The sequence below is a fragment of the Dendrobates tinctorius genome, unplaced genomic scaffold (genome assembly GCF_039654945.1).
Source record: "Dendrobates tinctorius isolate UK_male_01 unplaced genomic scaffold, ASM3965494v1 ptg000147l, whole genome shotgun sequence".
NCBI classification, from domain to species: Eukaryota; Metazoa; Chordata; class Amphibia; order Anura; family Dendrobatidae; genus Dendrobates; species Dendrobates tinctorius.
The window spans coordinates 18,345,134-18,364,839 of record NW_027361814.1 but is presented as its reverse complement, the minus strand read 5'-3'; the positions used below and the strand labels follow the sequence as shown (position 1 = coordinate 18,364,839).

Here is a 19,706-nt window from a genome sequence, read left to right as displayed (position 1 = left end):
ATACTTGTCAGCACTTGATGTGAGTATTAATAAAATTTATACTTTTGCATATATTTTGTATCCGTTACTCCGTTTTCTCCTTTTTAAGATTAGCATATGGAGTGGTAATCCATGCACAAGGCGTTTTTGGACCATGGTCACCGCCTTGTCTCGTTCTCTGATACTGGGCATTATCATATACGTCTGTGTAAGTGCAGAAGCAATTATTTCTGTAATTACGGCCTTCTGGTTGCTGCATATAGGCAGATATTTCTATCTTGGCTTTACTTGGCTGAGGTGGGAACACCGCTTTAAGAGTAACGCATATTCTAAGCCTCACCGTGATGTTTGCTATGTTTTAAATATTTTTTTCCAAGTGTTTTAGATATTTTGTTCTTTTTATTATTTTTTTTAGGAGTGGAAAACCCTTGGTCGCACCGTGGCTTCTGCTGCCCTATCTCAGTTGGTCAATGCTTTGTCACTATCTGGCGGCTGTAATGACCTGAAGGCCAAGGCTTTGTATATGTCTGGGAAATGGCTTCGTTTGCTTTCTTTCAGAATTGATCCACTTCATCCTAGCATGTATTGGAACAACCGTTATCTGGTGGGTTTACTGGTTGTGATTTAGGAGTTAAGTTTTTTTGTCCTCTTTACATAAAAATTCTTTTAAATTTATCCATAAAACTGACAGTATTAGATAAGGTGAATTTTCAGTTATGCATGTGATAAGGATGATCAGAGGTCTGCAGCTCTCCTGACGTGTCAGTTGTAGTAAGTACTTGCAATTCCTCATAAAATAAGGATTTGGAAACCTCTTCACATTCCTTTCCTCTGTTATTCCTGCAGGAAATGTATGAATAAGGCTAGTTTCACACTAGTGTATGGAGGAGCTGTGGAGGGATGCAGACTTCCTCCGTGAAGCTCCGTCCACTGCCACACCTCCTCCATTCAGCTCTGCCTACGTCGGCATGCGGCCTGCGTACCCTATCTTTAGCATTGGGTACGCAGGCCATGTTGATGTTTTCTGATGCCTGCGCATGCGTCGTTTTGACGGTGCGGCGACCTGTGTCGAACGCAACATGTTGGATTTTGTTATGGTCGACTCACTGTCAAAGCGACGCATGCGGAGGCATCCACATACATCCGCATGGCCTGCGTACCCAGTGCTAAAGATAGGGTACGCAGGCCGCATGCCGATCTTTAGCATTTGGGTATGCAGGCCATGCGGATGTATGCGGATGCCTGCGCATGCATCGTTTTGATGGTGCAGCGACCTGTGTAATGCAACGTGTTGGATTTTGTTGTGGTCGACGCACCGTCAAAACGGCGCATGCGGAGGCATCCCCATGGCCTGCATACCCAATACTAAAGATAGGGTACGCAGGCCGCATGCCGCCGTAGGCGGAGATAAACAGGAGGCGTGGCAGTGGGCGGAGCTTCACGGAGGAAGTCCGCATCCCTCCGCAGCTCCTCCATATGCTAGTGTGAAACTAGACTAAAACAGCTACTTGGAGATCAGAAACATTCTCAGGCTAAGCGCACACTACTTTTGTGAAAGTGACCTTCAGTATACGTCAGGAGCTTTTCCCCACATATATTTTAAGTTTCTCCGATGCCCACATTTAACTAAACCGACAGACTTTCTGGCTGATACATTTTACCGTCACTGAGGTCTGTGTGTATCTGGGGTATCGCTGTCGTCACTTACTTTCATGTTTCATCACAGCTGTAATGGTGATCTTTCAGACCTTGAGCCTTATTCTTTATCTTTAGCCCTTTTTTCTTTGCCCTCCAAGATAATTTAAGGGCTATGTACATCTTCATACAGATTTGTTTTGTTGTTGTTTACTTGCTTCTCAAATGCACAGTTAAGAAACTTTCTAAATAGTCTTCATTGAGAATGTTCTAACATTCAAATGAATGATCTGTAAAAACGCACTAAATCCATCAAAGCTCCTTCCCCTGACGGATCTCTCTGCATCCTTTTCCCTTCAGTGTTAAATAATACTAACAGGGAGGGGGTTATAAACTGAACCTCAATGGAAAGAGGGGAAAGTATCTAAAGTTTTATGGAAGGCAGAGAAAACAGGCTATAGACAAAGAAGAAGTTAAAGAGGAATAAGTGCAGGATAGAAGTATCAGGATCCTGTCAGCGCCGGCGGACTGCTGCGGCTGAGCAGGGTCACTCACCCAGACTACGGGAGGGCCCGGGGTCCGAAACTGCAAGGAAAGTTCTGAGAACAGGACCTGCGACACTAAAGGTCGTAAAGAGTACAAGGACCTACGATCATGTGACCACAGGGGGTGTGCTTAGCATCCTGCTGCAGTAGATGACTGTAGGATTCTATTACAGGAATCCTGGAGTAAAGATTAGGGGAACTCAGGTCAGACAAGCGGGGGGTCATACACAGAGAGGGTAGCGTGGTACCAGAGGAGCAAGCAGAGAATAGTCAGAACGTAAGCAATGAGTCATACACAGAGATAGCAAAGCAGTACAAAAGGAACAGGCAGAACTCGTAACAGGGACAGAACCGGGTCAAAACCAAACAAGCATAAAGTATCAGAGTCACAAAGCACCCCAGGGTCACAAACACTCGGCCAAGGATCTGAGTATAAGCGACGAGGAATGAGTCCACAATGAGGCTATAAAAAGCCTCCCAGAATCTCAGAGTGAGGCCGTCCAGATTAACTTCTGAACTACCTAATCCCATGAACTAAGCAGATCATGACAAGAAGCTGTGCTGATAGATGAAATCAAGTAAAGACTGTAGCATCCTGGAAGCACAGAGAGGTCACAGCCAACCTTTATTACTGAGAGAGACGCTCCCACAAGAAAAAAAATCTGAAACTTGGATTAGGCTGCAAAATGGATATCAGAGGGTGAATGAAGATTGCCTACTGAAATATGTGGAATTTTATTAGCTAAAGGTGATTATATTTTTTCATGTAAAATGTGTCTTTTCCTTTTAAATAGGCTGTCCACTACCTTTTCATTTATTATCCTTAGAATAGGTCATCAATGTCTGATCAGACTGACAACCACCCCCCAACCCCTGACGATCAGCTGTTGTCGGCGGCAGCCACCGGGCTGAAGTACTCACTCGTGGAGGTGGCCATCTCCTAGTAGTGGCTGCCGCAGGGTACTGTAACACATCCTCTTCCAATTGATTAGAATGTGAGGCGGATGTGCAACTACCAGAAGACTGCTAGCTCCACAAGTGAGTACACCTATAACAGCAGATTAACAGGGAGTGCCAGGTCAGGCATTCATGACCAATCCTAAGGATAGGTAATCAATGAAAAAGTAGTGGACCACCTCTTTAAAGTTAGGCAAGCCATTGGCGATATCATTTTAGGTGTCAAATTACACTTTTTTTTTTTTTTTTACATGATATAGCAGAGCTTTCAATTTAACCTTTACTATATCTGTATGTCAAAACCTAAGATAGAAACAAAATAAGCAAAAACGCTTGTTGTAAGTAAAAGGTTCATGTAAATTACATCTAAAGACATACTGATAGGGAATTTAGATTGTGAGCCCAATCAGGGACAGTGATGACAATATGTGCAAAATTGTAAAGCGCTGCGGAATATGTTAGCGCTATATAAAAATAAAGATTATTATTATTATAGGTACTTAGTAAACACTTTACTTTTACGATCTCTAGTATTAAAACCTTACCCTGTGTCAGAATTGACCTCAATGTGAATTTATTGCTGTTGTAAACCATAGCCTTCCCATTCACTGACAGTAAGCAGACAGAAGCTGAAACACAGCGACTAATAGAAAAATGCCTATTTCTATTTTTCACGATACTTAAGCTTTATTTATGTAAAACCGAAAAGCCCATTGGAAACCAGCGTTTGTAGATGCTACTGGCACTGTGCACTCCTGTTGCCTACTGATAAATACTGTATACATCTATGGTTCCCAAATTCTCTCTGATATAATGTATCGCTGCAAGCTAATCCTTCAAAGCAGACATAAAACAACTTTACACTTAAAACTGCTCATTTCAGCTTTCTACTTGTTGTTTTTCCAGGATGAAAGAAAGACTTCTGAAACCATCGGAGATAATGACGCAGGGTGGCACGACGCCAACGCGCGGCCAAGGAGTAAGCAACTAGATCAGCTCGTGAAGAAAGCGGCGACATTAAAGGTAATAACTTCACCACCGATTGAACAAAGTGTAAGTAGAAGAAATCTGCAGACTATGGAGGAGTGATGACGGACAGTAGTAAAACTTTGTAATGGCGATCAGCGGCCTCATTTATCAAAATCTGTCAGAGATAAAACTTGGCAAATTCATTGACATCTGTCATAACAGATTTGTGACGGCAAGTGCTCTACCTGACAACGTACATCACTGCCATTAACTTGACACTTGCCAAAATGAATGCACTTTTCCTCTTCCAGGGTCTGTGTGAAGTAGAGGATCAACTGTTTGTTTTTGTTTTTTTGCAACCCTACATTATATGCTGTAAATACGTTTGATGCCCTTGCAAATCGGTCACGACTGGACGGGGGTCTCCCAACCCGAGTGTTACCGCTTCATACAAATTTACGAAGCTGTCACGCTCAGGTCGGGAGAGCCACGGCCAGTCCGTGCATTAGTGGTCCGCGCTCGGACCGATCGCCACCAAAATCTGAATAAGCCCTAAAGGCGAGCTCACATGAACATGCTGTTCCTCTGACCAGATGACAAATTATTTTCCGGTAAGCTGCACAAACACATTCAGAATAGTAGGATATGACGCGTCGATAGCTTTTGTAACTCTTGACTCATCCTAAAAATGTATCAGCGCATCTTTTAAATTTCAAGAAAATGTGAAAATAGTCGATGATTAATTTTATTTTTGCTGCTTGTTGACATCAATCAATTGAAGAGTGGGCGTGATTGGGAGTACAGCCGTGACCGCTCAGTGCTGCAACCCGCCCAGATGACTGGATTGTGACGGGATTATGGTACTTCTACTTTCACCACTGACTGATACTTATGGTAGCGATATAATTTGGAAGGTAATTACAAGTATCAGTCAGTGGTGAAAGAAGAAATACCATAATCCCGTCATAGCCAGGAGTCTGAGGTCAAACGCCAGGAAAGTACGTCACAAACTGAAGGAAGAGCCAAAGGGGCAGTCAGGTAACGTTCCAAGGTCCGAATGCCAGGAGGATAGCAGATCAGAGCAGAAGGGGTTAAATAGACGGATGGTCAGAACGAGGTCCCAGGTCAGGCAATGAAAGATCTATAAACAGAATGCAAAGCACAGAGAGACAAACCACATAGCTGAATGCACGTCTGGCAGAGGTCTGGGAGAAGCAGCCCAGTGGAGTAGCCTGGCAATCACCTAGGTCAATGACCACCTGGAGACAGCCAGCTCCTCCCAGTCTCAGATTGGACTGCCAAGTTGTCAATCAACATACTGACCGCTCAGCACGCCCCTGCACCAGACTGAATGACTAAGCTGTCAATCAGTGTACTGACAGCTCCAGCTCGCCCCTTCACCAGACTGGATGACTGAGCTGTCAGTAACTGCATCCCAGACACACTGAGCGGGGGAACCGTGACATTGAGTAGGTCAGTAATGGTTGCTTTACTACTTACTACTATCACATTATTACATTTAGCCCGACTTTTAAAATCCTGGACAACACCTTTGAAATAACAACACTTTTAGTCCTGCATCTACGTGGCTGGTGGGCCTGTGGTCTTCCTCCAGTCTCCATGATTCCATTAGGCACTGATCACGGATGGGATGTCAGTTTATTGATTGGTAAAGGAAGGGGTTAATGCAAGAAAATGTACTTTATTTATTACAGAATGAGAGATTTTACAACATTTTTTTACCATTTATTATTCAGCCTCCTATTTGAGTTCGCGCCGTCGTCTGCCATAGACGTAATTAGACTGCACGGAACAGATGACATCTCATTATAATGTAGACTGCCGCTAAAAGCACATTATAATGTATAGCGCATTCAGAGCCGCATCCGTGTCTAAGTCGAGGGCACAGATCGCTCTGTAGCCTGTCATTATTTGCCTAGAGAAATGCATGGTTGCTGTATTACCGTCTGAATAGCTAATAGTGTCATGAATTCCATAGGTGTGAACTTGATAATGTGCCAGTCGCTTTCAGAAAAACTGCCTGTGCTGATCCACCCAGACGTCTTCTTCCATCAGTAGTCACATTATGAAAAATGTATGAATGTGAAACATGATCTGCAGTATTAAAGGTATATAGACGGCGATGAGAGGAAGCCCTGCCTGGTACTGCCCGAAAGCTGCAATCACGTACTGACTCGTAGGCTGGATTCACACATCATCCGCGTTTCGCAGTTTGCAAACGGACCACAATGTACTGATGAGCCGCAGGTCTCCTGACCCAAACGCGACAGCCTCACATATGTTAATGCATGGGGCGGACATCCCATTAGTACAACCACACAGGGGCCCAAGAGGCAAGGGGGTCCGCTTTCACCTCCAAAGCTGCAAGCACCTTCTGTCAAAGACACATAAAGGAGTGCATTATGATAGAATATTGGTCTGCAGAGGGCCATATACATTTCTTGCTCGGTGGCCTTCCTCTGCCTGTGTCCACCCCTGTATTTGGAGACTCACTGATGGTCTGTGCATAGCGGTTCATACTTGGACCTCGAAACGCAGATGTGTGAATCTGGCATAGACTCAGGCCATCCATTTAAATAGGACCTGTGCGTTCCACAAATGTTGCATAAATCAATAGTACAAGCAAATATAAGAAGCAACTCTGTAATATATCTTATCAGAGAAATCTGCTTCTTTGTCTACTTATGAGATAGTTTTTCTCCACCCCCCTTCTCATTCAGATTGAAAAGGAGCTCAAATCTGGATTCACAGCTACATTGCTCAGTGTTGCTGTATATTGTATGCTGCTGCTGATTTTGAACATGGGTTAAATAGAGACAGGGATCCCTCATATCTGGGTCTCCTGTGGGAGACATAGCAGCTATTCTTTACCCACTAGCTCAGAGATAACTGAAAATTGGCGCGAGAAACCTGAAGACAATATAACGGATAAAAAATGCAGGATATAAGTCATTTAATGGCCAGATATAGCGCTATGCTGTGTGTAGACAGCCAGGCTCCTGATATATGATTTGGACAGCAGCATGAATCAACTGACAGGTTCCCTTTAAAACTTATTGAAAGGATTTTGCAGCATTTTACTCTAAAAAGGTCTAAAAAAAAAAACTGTGCCAAATAGGTCAAATGATCCAAAAAAAAAAACACACAATCAATGAATCAGGGCCACAGACATTTTTTGAGCAATGGTTTTCGTCGCTGCATTATCATTACTAATATCTTCTCACATTAGATCGCTGATGAATCACACAGCTCCATCGCCAGGAACTGAAGGTCTTGTGTACTGTACTGTGTAATGCATTCAGATCTCCGGCTTTTTTTTTCCAGAACGGGAGGAAACTGGCACAGATGTATCTCGCACAGTCCACTGAGATTTTACTACAAGCCATCAATGTGGCCATAAACAACAGCTTGGTGCATATAGTGTCATCTGCGAGCCTTGAGATCTGCGCGTGCCTTGGACAATTTGACCCTTTCACAGCCGCAGTGTTCCTGGCACTCCATCAGGTTTGGATATTTTTAAGGATATTTTCACACTTTTTAATACATTTATTTATTTTAACCCCTTTCACAATATGCGTCGTACCTGTATGGCGCATGTCAGAAGGCTGGTGTACGGAACGGGCTCAAGCAGCGAGTCTGCCCCATACCTGGCAGATGATGGCTGTGTATTACGGCGCTCCACCTGCAGTTGTTAACTTGACGTGACAGCAGGTCACCAATGGGCTGTTATGACAGCGGGCTGTCAGTCAAAGTCAGGGGAACGATCACAGTCGCACTCGCTGTTTAGTGAGCGGGGACTTTAATGGTTCCCTGCACCACCCCAAAGACTGGAAGCGAACGACTGCAGGGAAAATAAAACTTTCTCCCTGTAGCAGGTAATAAGGCAGCCAGGCTGATTAACCCTTTATATGCAGCTAAATAATCTCAGTGGATAGCACTGCAGCCTTGCAGCGCTGGGGTCCTAGGTTCGAATCCCACCAAGGACAACATCTGCAAGGAGTTTGTATGTTCTCCCCGTGTTTGCGTGGGTTTCCTCCGGGTACTCCGGTTTCCTCCCACACTCCAAAGACATACTGATAGGGAATGTAGATTGTGAGCCCCATCGGTGACAGTGATGATAAGGTGTGCAGACTGTAACGCGCTGCGGAATATGTTAGCGCTATATAAAAATAAAGATTATTATTATTATTAAATAATCTGTCTCTGGATGTGACAGGTTCCCTTTAAATATAAAACATTGCAGCTTGCAGCCACCAGGGGGCGCATACTGCTTTATCATTGGCATTCAGTCCGCTACTAAGCTGCCCTAGCTTTAGTATTTCATGAAATTTGCTGAGGATTTGGAGCATATTTTGTCATCAAACACAGTTTAAGCTTTTGCAATACATATAAAGAAAATAATTTTACAATATATAAAGTTTATTTTTACAATTTTATAATACATATAAATATTTTACAATGTATATAAAGAAAATTCACATAGAATTTTTTACCTGTTTAGTTTAAAACAAAAGGACGTGCACTGAATAACCATTATCTGTTGCTGGTTGGCAGAACTAGGACACGCAGCAATGTCTGAGGACAGTATGCAACACATAAGAAGCGGGAGATCATTATGTAAGGCTGGGGGAAGACTAACTAAGGCTGGTTTCACATTTGCGTATGAAGGAGCTGTGGAGGGCTGTGTAGTTCCTCTGTGAAGCTCCGCCCACGGCCGCACCTCCTTCGGTCAGCTCCGCCTCTGTCGGCATGTGGCCTGCTTACCCTATCTTTAGCATTGGGTACGCAGGCCATGCGGATTTATGCGGATGCCTCCGCATGCGTCGTTTTGACGGTGCGGCGACCTGCGCTGTGGGCGGAGCTTCACGGAGGAAGTCCGCATCCCTCCGCAGCTCCTCCATACGCAAATGTGAAACTAGCCTTACTGACGTGATACCACCAAGATGCAAGTTTTAGCTGTAAAAAATGTATCCACGTTCACACATTCAGTATTTGGTCAGTATTTTACATCAGTATTTGTAAGGCAAAACCAGGCGAGGAACAATCAGAGGGAAAGTATAATAGAGACACATCACCACTTCTGGATTTTTCACCCGCTCTTGGTTTTGGCATACAAATACTGATGTGAAATACTGACCAAATACTGATAGTGTGAACATTACCTTAGACAGGCTTGGTTGAATCCACTCCACCTTGCAGATCCCAAAGGGACCTTGGCCTTTAACCCCTTATAGAGGGATCTTGATGGGTCGCCCTCCCAGGGCTGCGGGGTACTCTGTACCGGGCCCGATGAGCTTCAGTGGGAGATGTCACGGCAGCTGGGATCCAGCCCGTGGCCCTAGGCGCCCATTGTAAAAGGGGAATGTTCAGTGTGCTTATGATGATTACTGTTTATGAATGAATGAGTCTTGACGCCACCTGTGGTGTTCGGCAATGAAGATGTTAAGCCGACGCTGCAGACAGATCCTCTGGGACAGATGGTGTGGTGCAGCAATGATGTTATAGCCCTCCACAGGCAGGGCTGTAGTCCCAGGGCAGAGTAGGTGAAGTGACACGTAGATGGTGTAGTGTCGGGCGCAGGGGATGTAGCAGTGCTGGGCAGGTTGACGCAGGAATAAGTGGAGGACACCAGGGCATGTAGTTCCAAAGCTTTACTCAGAGTCTGTTGTGGCACAAGAGCCTGCATCCGTGCCGTGTCCTCCGGGTCAGGAGCTCAGCCAACTTCCAGGCAAGATGAAGTACTCCTTTCCAACACTCCGCAAACATGTGCCTTTTCTGAACGTCTCCCTCTTAGCGCCTTTGGTGAAGTACTTACAGTACTGAGTTACACTGGAGTTCCTCCTGTCAGATGTTCCTATGAATTCTACTTGTACGGCAGACAGCTATAGCCTGCTTCAGGGACTCCTTACTACCTAGTCCCGGCTCACTCGCGATGCTGTTGTGTCCTCAAGTCTGGTGTGGGAATAAAGTGGTGACAACTTTTATTCCTCCGGTGTCTGCTGCAGGACCATTAGGATCCATACAACCTCGGGGACCGGACCCCGGCCTTGCACTTAGAACTTGGGAAGGGTTCTCATCTAACCCTAAACCTTAGTTCTCTTCTTCTCCTCACGTTCCGTACTAATCCTTTCCTTCTTATGGAGAGTCAGGCTTTCTATCGATGTCCCTTTCCTGTGCCAGCGGACCCAGGTCACTGAGGTCGGCTGCAGCACTTCCTTCCTCCATCCCACTCCGGGGATCTTCACTCCTCCTCTGACTCTGTCAGAATGACTAAATCCTAAACTCTTCCCGCTCTTTTGATGCAAACTAAAGTCCACCCGCCTCCCAGCACGCTTCGCGTTCCAAGCAAGGAGCCACCAAAGGGTGCTTTGCTACACTACTATGTTGTGTGGGATGCAGGTGCTGGAGTGTGGTCAGGTGTCCCCACCTTACCTGGATAGTGGGGTACCACACCTCAGGAGGAGGTGCAGTACTTCTGTGGCGACTGAACCCTCAGGGGCGCCACATTGACTTTCATCAGGGCCCCCTGGGTTACGTCCACAGAGTAGATGCTGGCCAGTGCAGTGAGCCTGAGGCAAGGATAGTCAACCTAGATAGTAAGTGGAGGAGCAAAACCAAGTTCAGAATCAGAAGGCAATACATTATTCTGTAATCTAGAACATAGCTGGGTCGCGGATACCAAGATATGAAGTCAGACAAGCTAAGGTCAAGTCAGGGGGATAACAAAGACCCAACTGGTCAGAGTCAGCAGTAAGGTTAAAAACAAGAAGAGTACCACAGAAAAATGACACCAGAATCCAGTGAGTAACCGAGCACAATACCTGGCAGCTCACAGCAGTATGACAGGAGTGTAAGGTGTGGAGCTGCCCCACTGGCCACAGCAAGGAGCTAAATACATCACTTGAGCTGTAGGACAACCTACACCTTCAGAGCAATTATGGTGGCACGTGGCGACAGATGCAGACAATGGTGGAGCAGGTCCAGGTAAGGATGTAACAAATAGGCTTTTAAGAGGGTTTTCTCCACAACAGGCATTACTAGCATATCTACAGGATAGGTGATAAATGTCTGATCACTGGGACCCAACTGATCATTAGAACAAGGGTCCCGAGTAGATCCATTCAAAGTCAATGGAATTGACAGAGACAGCCACGGACAGCTTTCAGCTGCTTCCACCAACTAGATGAACTGGCAGGACACATACCTTACTAACACTTCTCCTTCATGTGGGGTATGGAGTGAGGAGGAACGAAGAGCTTGGAGCAACCATGTTAGAGTTCTTTGAGCTCCCAGTGGTGGGCTTTTTTTGTGGTTGTATTCGTAGCCGACCCTGCTATTCACCTGCTATTCAGAGCCAGTACAAATGTCCTTGTCCTCATCATGCTTTGACAGATCGGTGACGTCTTGTATTTAATTCCTTCTTGTGTGTAAGTTTTTATTAGACACTCGAGCCCAGGCTTTTTTTTACTAGAGAAATAAACACCCCCCCCTCCCGATTCATCATTGCTTTTGTGCCTGTTTTTTTTTTTTTTGTCTACTTTTGTGTGTTTCTGCCTTTTTTGTATGCACCCAATTCTTTATTCTATTTGATTTGCGCCTTTTTGAAGTCTATTCTAGATGTGTTTTATATGTGTTCATCTTTGGGGGGGGGGTTCTGCGTTTTCGGCTGGGTTTAGCAATTTCCTTCCAGATGTTTTTTTTGGCTGAGTCTATATGTACGACTTTTTGAAAAGCTGCAAAATCTGGCGAAACTCCACTCCAGTCCCTCCCCCCAGTGTGTTTTTCAGTAGGTCATTTCTTTGCCACAATGTTTGAGACTTTTTGCCAAACTTGCGGCTTTTTTGGCTAAAAAATCACAAGTACAGTGCTGAAAAGAAAGAAGACCATTTTGTTCAAAATTCATCAACCGCGTGCGCCATTTTCTCGAATTTGGCGCAAGAAAGGACAAGAAAACCACAAGACAAAAATAGAAAGTGACTTTAACCAAAAAATACAAATGATGAAGTGGGGCCACAGAATCTGTATATGAGACTGAGAGATATGAGAAAGGAGATAGTTGGAGCGATTTGCACCATATTTATTACGAGGTACACACGGGTTAATAAATTTAGTGCATTTGGGGCTGTCTAAGGCCGGTGCCATGCATCCGTGACACACAGACTGTGCTCAGATCACAATGCTCAGCCTGACCATGAGGTCTTCTGACCTGAGCTACTTGCCCCATATATGTCTGCAAGGCAGTAAGCTTGGGTCAGTAGACCCACGCTGGGTATTGAGATCTGAGACTGGTCAGTATTTCGTAGATGTGTGAAACAGGCCTAAAAGTGAGAAAGTCGAGTCTAGTAGACCATACTGTGTCTGGTTTGTTTGCACATCCATCATGTACATGGAGACTTATCTGTCCATGGGTTCTTCTTCCTCAGAGCTGTGTGTCCAGTCTGACAACCGAAGACTTGGTTCTTACAGCGACACTTAATACCGGCAACTCACAGTTTGCAGCCTTGATTCATCTCCTGCAATACCTAAAAAGGAAAGAAGATGATGGCCCTTTGAGGAATCAAGCCGAACAGATACTGGGGGCCACTTCAAAAGTAAGGAATTTTTTTATACAATACTTGACATGTGGCTTCATAGTACAAGGAGGAAAGGAATACGCGAGCAAAGTCCAATTGGTCCAATAGAGTATGAGATGATCCTCTTGTGGTACAATGATGAGGCCCTAATCCCACAGGACCCCAAGAGGCCATCAGAAGAGGACCCCATCTGCAGATAGATTCATTCAGTCACAAATAACCACTTAGATGTTGATTATTTACCAACCGATACCAATATAGACAGAGAATACAGTGGTCGCGTTCTGTATATATGGAGACTGGGCCCTTGTCCATTGGAGCCAAGCAACATCATAGCCTCTGCACTTACAGCTCCTACATCTGGAGATATTGCAGAGAAGGCCTCTGTCATTTTGTTGTGGGGTCTCAAGATCAGGTTTTGACTTGTTTTTGTAATTATGACATTTGAGACAGGAATCTTAATTTAAAGGGGTTTAAGCCCAATATATTACAAAAGTATTAGTTGAGTGGAGCAATAGTTGAGTATTCGCACCACCTCTCCATTCATTGTCTATAAGACTGACGGAGAGAGCCGAATTAGTCCCGTAGACAATGAATAGATCATTGACTCTAGAACCCATTCTTTAGATAGATGAAAGTGCCAGCAGTTAGACCAACAGAGATCAGCAAGTTATAACCTACCCTGTAGATAGGTGATACGCTGTTCGATATACAGTACTCACCGCTGTAAAGAGGATCTGTCACCCCCCCCCCGACTTGTCTATTTTAGTACATACTTGCAGGTCCCACTTCAGCAGCAGTTTTTCCAAAAACGCTACATCATGCCGGACCTCTGTTATTCCTCCTGAAAATTTATGAATGAACTAGGCGTTACCTTACAAAGGGCATGCCCTTAATTAAAGGGATATTTCCATCTCCAAGATCCTATCCCAATATGTAGTAGGTGTAATAATAATAATATTAGCAAATTCCTCCAATTAGAAATTTAGTATAATGTAACGCTGCCGGCGCCCCTGCATGGTGCCCCCTTCCCCCCCTCCATGCAGGTACGCCAGCTTACTCACCACCCCAGCCCCACAGTGTTTTCTCCTGGTTGTGTCACCTCCTGCTTTCTGTGTGTGCGCTCCGCAGTCCGGCGGAGCTCCTAGTATGCGCTTCCCCGTTCTTAAAAGGGCAGCGCACGCATTATGCTAAATGCTCTCAGCCCTCTCCTGCAAGATGGCTCCCAGCCAATAGTTGGGAGGCATCTTTTATTAAAGACTTCCTCTCCCCTAGGGAGTCAGCAAGCAACAGTGAATCATTAGTTAGTAAGGTGTGCTGCTAATGAGTTGTGAGGTCCCCTGGCCAGAGCCTGAATGTTATTCCTTGGTCCCGGTGTGGCCATAGTCCCCTGGTCCTGGAGTGGCCATTGCCTGAACCCTGTCCCCTATACAAAAATTTTATGATATTTCAAATATTTTTATGACAAGAAATGCACAACACATAAAATGATGTTTTCCAATTCTGGTGCATTTGTATCATTGGGTCAGTGATTATAATCGGGTTATATAGTACTGGGTGCTTTTTAAATTATAGGACAAAATAACACAAGTCTCCCACCCTTACCTGCCTCAATCAACTAAGATCTGTTTTACTTGTATCAAACCACAGGTTAATGCCCTGACATGATGACCCCTACATCACACGATTATCGTGACCGAACATTCCTAGGAACTCTATTTTTCTAATAATCCGAAAGTCTAAACAGTCTTTCGATCACTCAATGAATGAGCAAAATGCTCTGTCGTCAGACAAAATGATATTTTATCCTCGGTGTCATGGTGTGACCTGTCCTCTATGCCGCGACCCGCAGGACGGCACTAACACCAGGACAAACAAGGGGAACACCAGGGAAAACAGATACAACGGTGGGCCCTGCACTCCCCTGAGGCACTGTCCCTGAACACTCCTAACGTACCCTATACAGGCTCTTCACTTGTCGCCGAGCTGGATACCTCAATCCCTAGCTTGCCCTGCACCTATCCCTGACTAGTGAGCTGGATGGTGCAGACACTAATCCCACCGCTGTACTAATACACACACAAGGAAAAATATAAAAAACAGGGAAAACACCACTTAGCTTTGCTCTGTTGCTATTGCTCCCAGCAACAGAGTCCGGCACCTGAATACAGCTTCCACCTGAAGCTGTTACACCAAAGCTCTGACTGAGCTGCAAGGAACTCCTCTCTATAGCTCCTTTTCACCAAAGTTGGTTGGAAATGAACAATATCACCAACAGTGATTGAGAACACTTGACACTCCTTTATAGGTAGGAGCCAGAGCAATCACACCTGCTTAGTAATTCACCTGTAATAACCCCAGCGGCCACCTAGGGAAAACCAGAACTAAAGGAACTATAGAGTAATAACCCTAGCGGCCACCGGGGGCAAAACTAACCTTAAGCAAAAGGCTTATAGGAAAAAAAAGGTTACTTGTGCAAAATCTGTCACAATCCAACGTGGATCGTGACATTCGGCAGCTCATTGGCAAATAAACTGGACATGTGCTGCCGAGAACAATGGCAGCCTATGTGCACTGAATGATCTGTAACTGATCGTTCTGTGCACATATTACATATGGCCTGCCTGTTTATTAAATGACTGCTGTTTGGCCTGATGCTTACCGATCTGTATTCGTTTAATGCAGCCGATTGCCTAACATAAATACATGTTTACAGTTGTGAATATTCACATACGTACCCAGCACTGGGGTATAATCCGTTATTATCTGACTGTCTTCTCTCTTATGTTTCTCCACTGTTTCATTTTAAGCTGCTAAATTAGTTTGAAACGGACAAGAAAGGAAATCTCTATTAGTGACTCAGCGGCCCATTATTCCCTAATGAATAGACATCGGTAACATTTGACAGGTGCAATTATTAGAATTTTCCCCTCTTATAGAATTGTGCACTAATGTACGGTAGTTATCAGGTACGTCAGCGCTGCACCATTGTCACGCGAGAGTCAGTTCTCCAGATGAACCACAGTCAATGTACGTGGACAGTGTACAGGCCTCCTGACTTAGGAATCCATTATACCACTGTTACTACTGTCACATTTATTAAATTGCATTTTTAGTATTCTGAATGTTGCTTTTAGCAGTGATTATAGCGCGAATGGAAATTAGCGTCGACTTAGTATAAAAAGCGCCTGTTTGACACCCATGTTAATGCTGTTCTTTATTCTTTTGTCCTAAGCAGCAGAGAAATTGCCTAGCTTAAAGAACAGCTAGACCTGGAAATGAAAAAAAATAATAGAACATGAAATTTGCTTTTAATGTATGTCTTTTTTGTGCAGATAGTTATCCACAACTTAGAACGATGGCACTCGTTTTCTATGTATCCCCTCCAGTTTAGCTGGGAACCAAGGAGTGTAGCTTTCCCTTCCTAGCTTCCCTCAAAGCTGTAGGAGTGTTTCTGCTACACCAAGCTGCCTCCCAGCCAATAATAAAGCCTCCCTTACATACTAGACAGCTGTCGGGCAAACAATATTTTTGCTGATCCCCTGACGAAGCTTTAGGCGAAACGTGTGTCAGGGTTCTGGGTTTTGAGTCGTATGCTTCAATAGCTATGGCATACTGATGTGACTAACCCCTAGTTTTTACTCTGGGGTAGTTCCATACAGGTGAGTCTATTTGATATTATTTTTCAGTATTTTGATTCAAGGAATTCATGTATTTACATCATTATCGTAGTTTTCCTAATTTTTGTATCATGTTTGTTTAAATTGACCCTTTCTATTGTACTCCTACTTTTTTATTGGTATATTTTATACTCCGTTAATTGATACTATATTATGACAGTGTCGGACTTAGGTTGATCACACTTTTTAGGGTTTTATGGGGTGTTTTTAACAAAGAATGGAGAGGTCTGTAATTCTTATCATAGGTACACTTCAGCTGTGAGAGACAGAATCTTAAAAAAAAATCAGGAAATGATATTATTTGATTTTTACTAGTGATGAGTGAGTATGCTTGTTACTCTAGTTTTCCGATCATGCTTGGGTGTTCTCCGAGTATTTGGATGTGCTCGGAGATTTAGTGTTTGTCGATGCAGTTGCATCACTTGCAGCTGCTGGACAGCCTGAATACACGTGGGGATTGCCTGTTTGTTAGGAAACCCCCAAATGTATTCAGGCTGTCTAGCAACTGCAAGTTATGCAGCTGCATCGGCAAGCACTAAATCTCCGAGCACATCCAAATACTCGGAGATCACCAGAGCATGCTCGGAAAACTAGAGTAACAAGCATACTCGCTCATCACTAATTCTTACATAATTACGGTATTTTAAATTTTATTGCATGAAATAAGTATTTGATGCAGTAGAAAAAAACAACTTAATATTTGGTACAGAAACCTTTGTTTGCAATTATAGAGGTCAGACGTTTCCTATAGTTCTTGACGAAGTTTGCACACACTGCAGCAGGGATTGTGATCCACTCCTCCATACAGATCTTCTCCAGATCTTTCAGGTTTCAGGACTGTCGCTGGGCAACATGGAGTTTCACCTCCCTCCAAAGATTTTCTATTAGGTTCTGGTCTGGAGACTGGCTAGGCCACTGCAGGACCTTGAAATGCTTCTTACAGAGCCACTCCTTAGTTGCCCTGACTGTGTGTTTCAGGTCACTTTCATGATGACGGTAGACCCAGCCACGACACATCTTCAATGCTCTTACTGAGGGAAGGAGATTGGTGGCCAAAACCTCGCAACACATGGCCCCATCCATCCTCCTTTCAATACGGTGCAGTCGTTCTGTTCCCTTTGGAGACAAGCATCCCCAAAGTATGATGTTTCCCAAACCATGCTTCACCTTTGGGATGGTGTCCTTGGGGTTGTTCTCATCCTCCTTCTTTCTCCAAAGACAGCAAGTGGAGTTGATTCCAAGAAGTTCTATTTTGGCCTCATCTGACCACATAACCTTCTCCCATGCCTCCTCTGGATCATCCAGATGGTCATTGACAGACTTCAAACGGGCCAGGACATGTGCTGGCGTGAGCAGGGGGACCTTGCGTGGATTTTAATGCATGACGGCGTAGTGTGTTACTAAGGGTAATATTTGAGACTGTGGCCACAGCTCACTTCATGTAATAGACCAGGTCCTCCCATGTAGTTCTGGGCTGATTCCTGACCTTTCTCAGCATCGTCCTTACTCCACAAGGTGAGATCTTGCATGGAGCCCTGGACCGAGGAAGATTGACAGTCATCTTGTGTTTCCTCCGTTTTCGAATAATTGCACCAACAGTTGTTGCCTTCTCACCAAGCTGCTTGCCTGTTGTCCAGTAGCCCATCCCAGCCTACTGCTCCATCCCAGTGGATGTCTACAGTTTTGTCTCTGGCGTCCTTACACTGCTCTTTTGTCTTGGCCGTGGTGGAGAGGTTGGAGTGTGATTGAGTGTGTGGATAGGTGTCTTTTCTACAGGTAAAGAGTTTAAACAGCTGAAATTAATACAGGTAATGGGTGCGGAGTAGGAGGACTTCTTAAAAATGTAACAGGTCTTGTGAGAGCCAGAATTCTTGCTGATTGGCAGGTGATCAAATACTTATTTCATGCAAAAAAATGCAAATTAATTATGTAAAAATCATACAATGTGATTTTTTGTTTCTATTTTTAGATTCTGTCTCGCACAGTTGAAGTGTACCTACGATAAAAATTACAGACCTCTCTATTCTTTATAGGTGGGGAAAACGTGCAAAATCGTTAGTATATCAAATACTTATTTTTCCCACTGTATAAGGCTGAGTTCACACCACTATTTGGAGTTTAGTTTTTTGTTCAGTTATAGGAACGTCCCCCACCAACAATAATGGAGACTCTGCCACAAGTGTAAACCTAGCTAAATAACAGTATATTAGAGGGTCATTTTGAAATATTTCAGTTTTTTTTTTTTAAATATTTTATTCAGTGTGATTTATTGTAATTATACCAGTATTTTTCATTCATCTTAGGTGTGGGGAAATCTTCAAGTCACCATGCAGTACTTCAGTATATTCAATGAGCTGCCACCAAATTTTAATCTTGTAGTTTTGCAGCATTCAGAAGACAGGTAGTTTCTAATCCATATTATTATTTTTTTTTTTCTTTTTCAAATAATTGTTTTTTAATATTGTTTTAAAATATTTTCCTGTGCACTGCAAGGTTTCAGAAATATATTAATGAATATTAATGATGCCAATTCAGTATGGTGTAGCAAAGCCAGGTAGGCTAGGGTTAAATCCTAGCTCTACAGGTTCTGCTTAGATCACCTGGATTGCCCTGAATATAACTAGGCTAGCTGTCCTCCTTAGTCAGTCAGCTCAAGCTGACGAGATTGGATGTGTCTCAGAGCTGAAGAGAGAGACAGGACAGAAAACCGTAAGTATCAGTGATTGCTATGGACAATTGCTGCTTTGTTTGAGCAAGCCGGGACTAGCCCAGCCGTGTATGAGTCTGTTCTGTGTAGATAGCGCCTGGTGAAGGCTAGATATTTATGTTTACGAGTTTATGAACGCTACAATAAGGCCTAATACCTACCAGAGAGAATGAAGCCCTACAATAGTAAAAAATAAAAAAAAGAATTAACACTTTTTCGTACTTTGGAGCCTATGGGTGACAGATGGTCAAGGATGGCATGCAAAAAAGGGATCTAACACATACAATACAGACCAAAAGTTTGGACACACCTTCTCATTCAAAGTGTTTTCTTTATTTTCATGACTATGAAAATTGTAGATTCAATCTGAAGGCATCAAAACTATGAATTAACACATGTGGAATTATATAATTAACAAAAAAGTGTGAAACAGCTGAAAATATGTCTTATATTCTAGGTTCTTCAAAGTAGCCACCTTTTGCTTTGATTACTGCTTTGCACACTCTTGGCATTCTCTTGATGAGCTTCAAGAGGTAGTCACCGGAAATGGTTTTCACTTCACAGGTGTGCTGTTGTGAGTTCATTTTCCCCTTCACCATTGAGGTCTGATGAACTCCCTCTTCTGGTGAAGGAAGGTAGT

General features: G+C 43.9%; 1 protein-coding gene across 1 annotated transcript in view; it reads left to right on the top strand.

The window, feature by feature from the left end:
• CFAP46 (cilia and flagella associated protein 46) overlaps nt 1-19,706 on the top strand; it is a 257,741-nt gene that overhangs the window by 184,215 nt on the left and 53,820 nt on the right. The window contains exons 42-46 of the mRNA XM_073546509.1: nt 395-583; nt 4,023-4,139; nt 7,431-7,610; nt 12,530-12,697; nt 18,663-18,760. Coding sequence (XP_073402610.1) covers nt 395-583; nt 4,023-4,139; nt 7,431-7,610; nt 12,530-12,697; nt 18,663-18,760 — 752 coding nt within the window. The remainder of the gene's footprint in view (nt 1-394; nt 584-4,022; nt 4,140-7,430; nt 7,611-12,529; nt 12,698-18,662; nt 18,761-19,706) is intronic.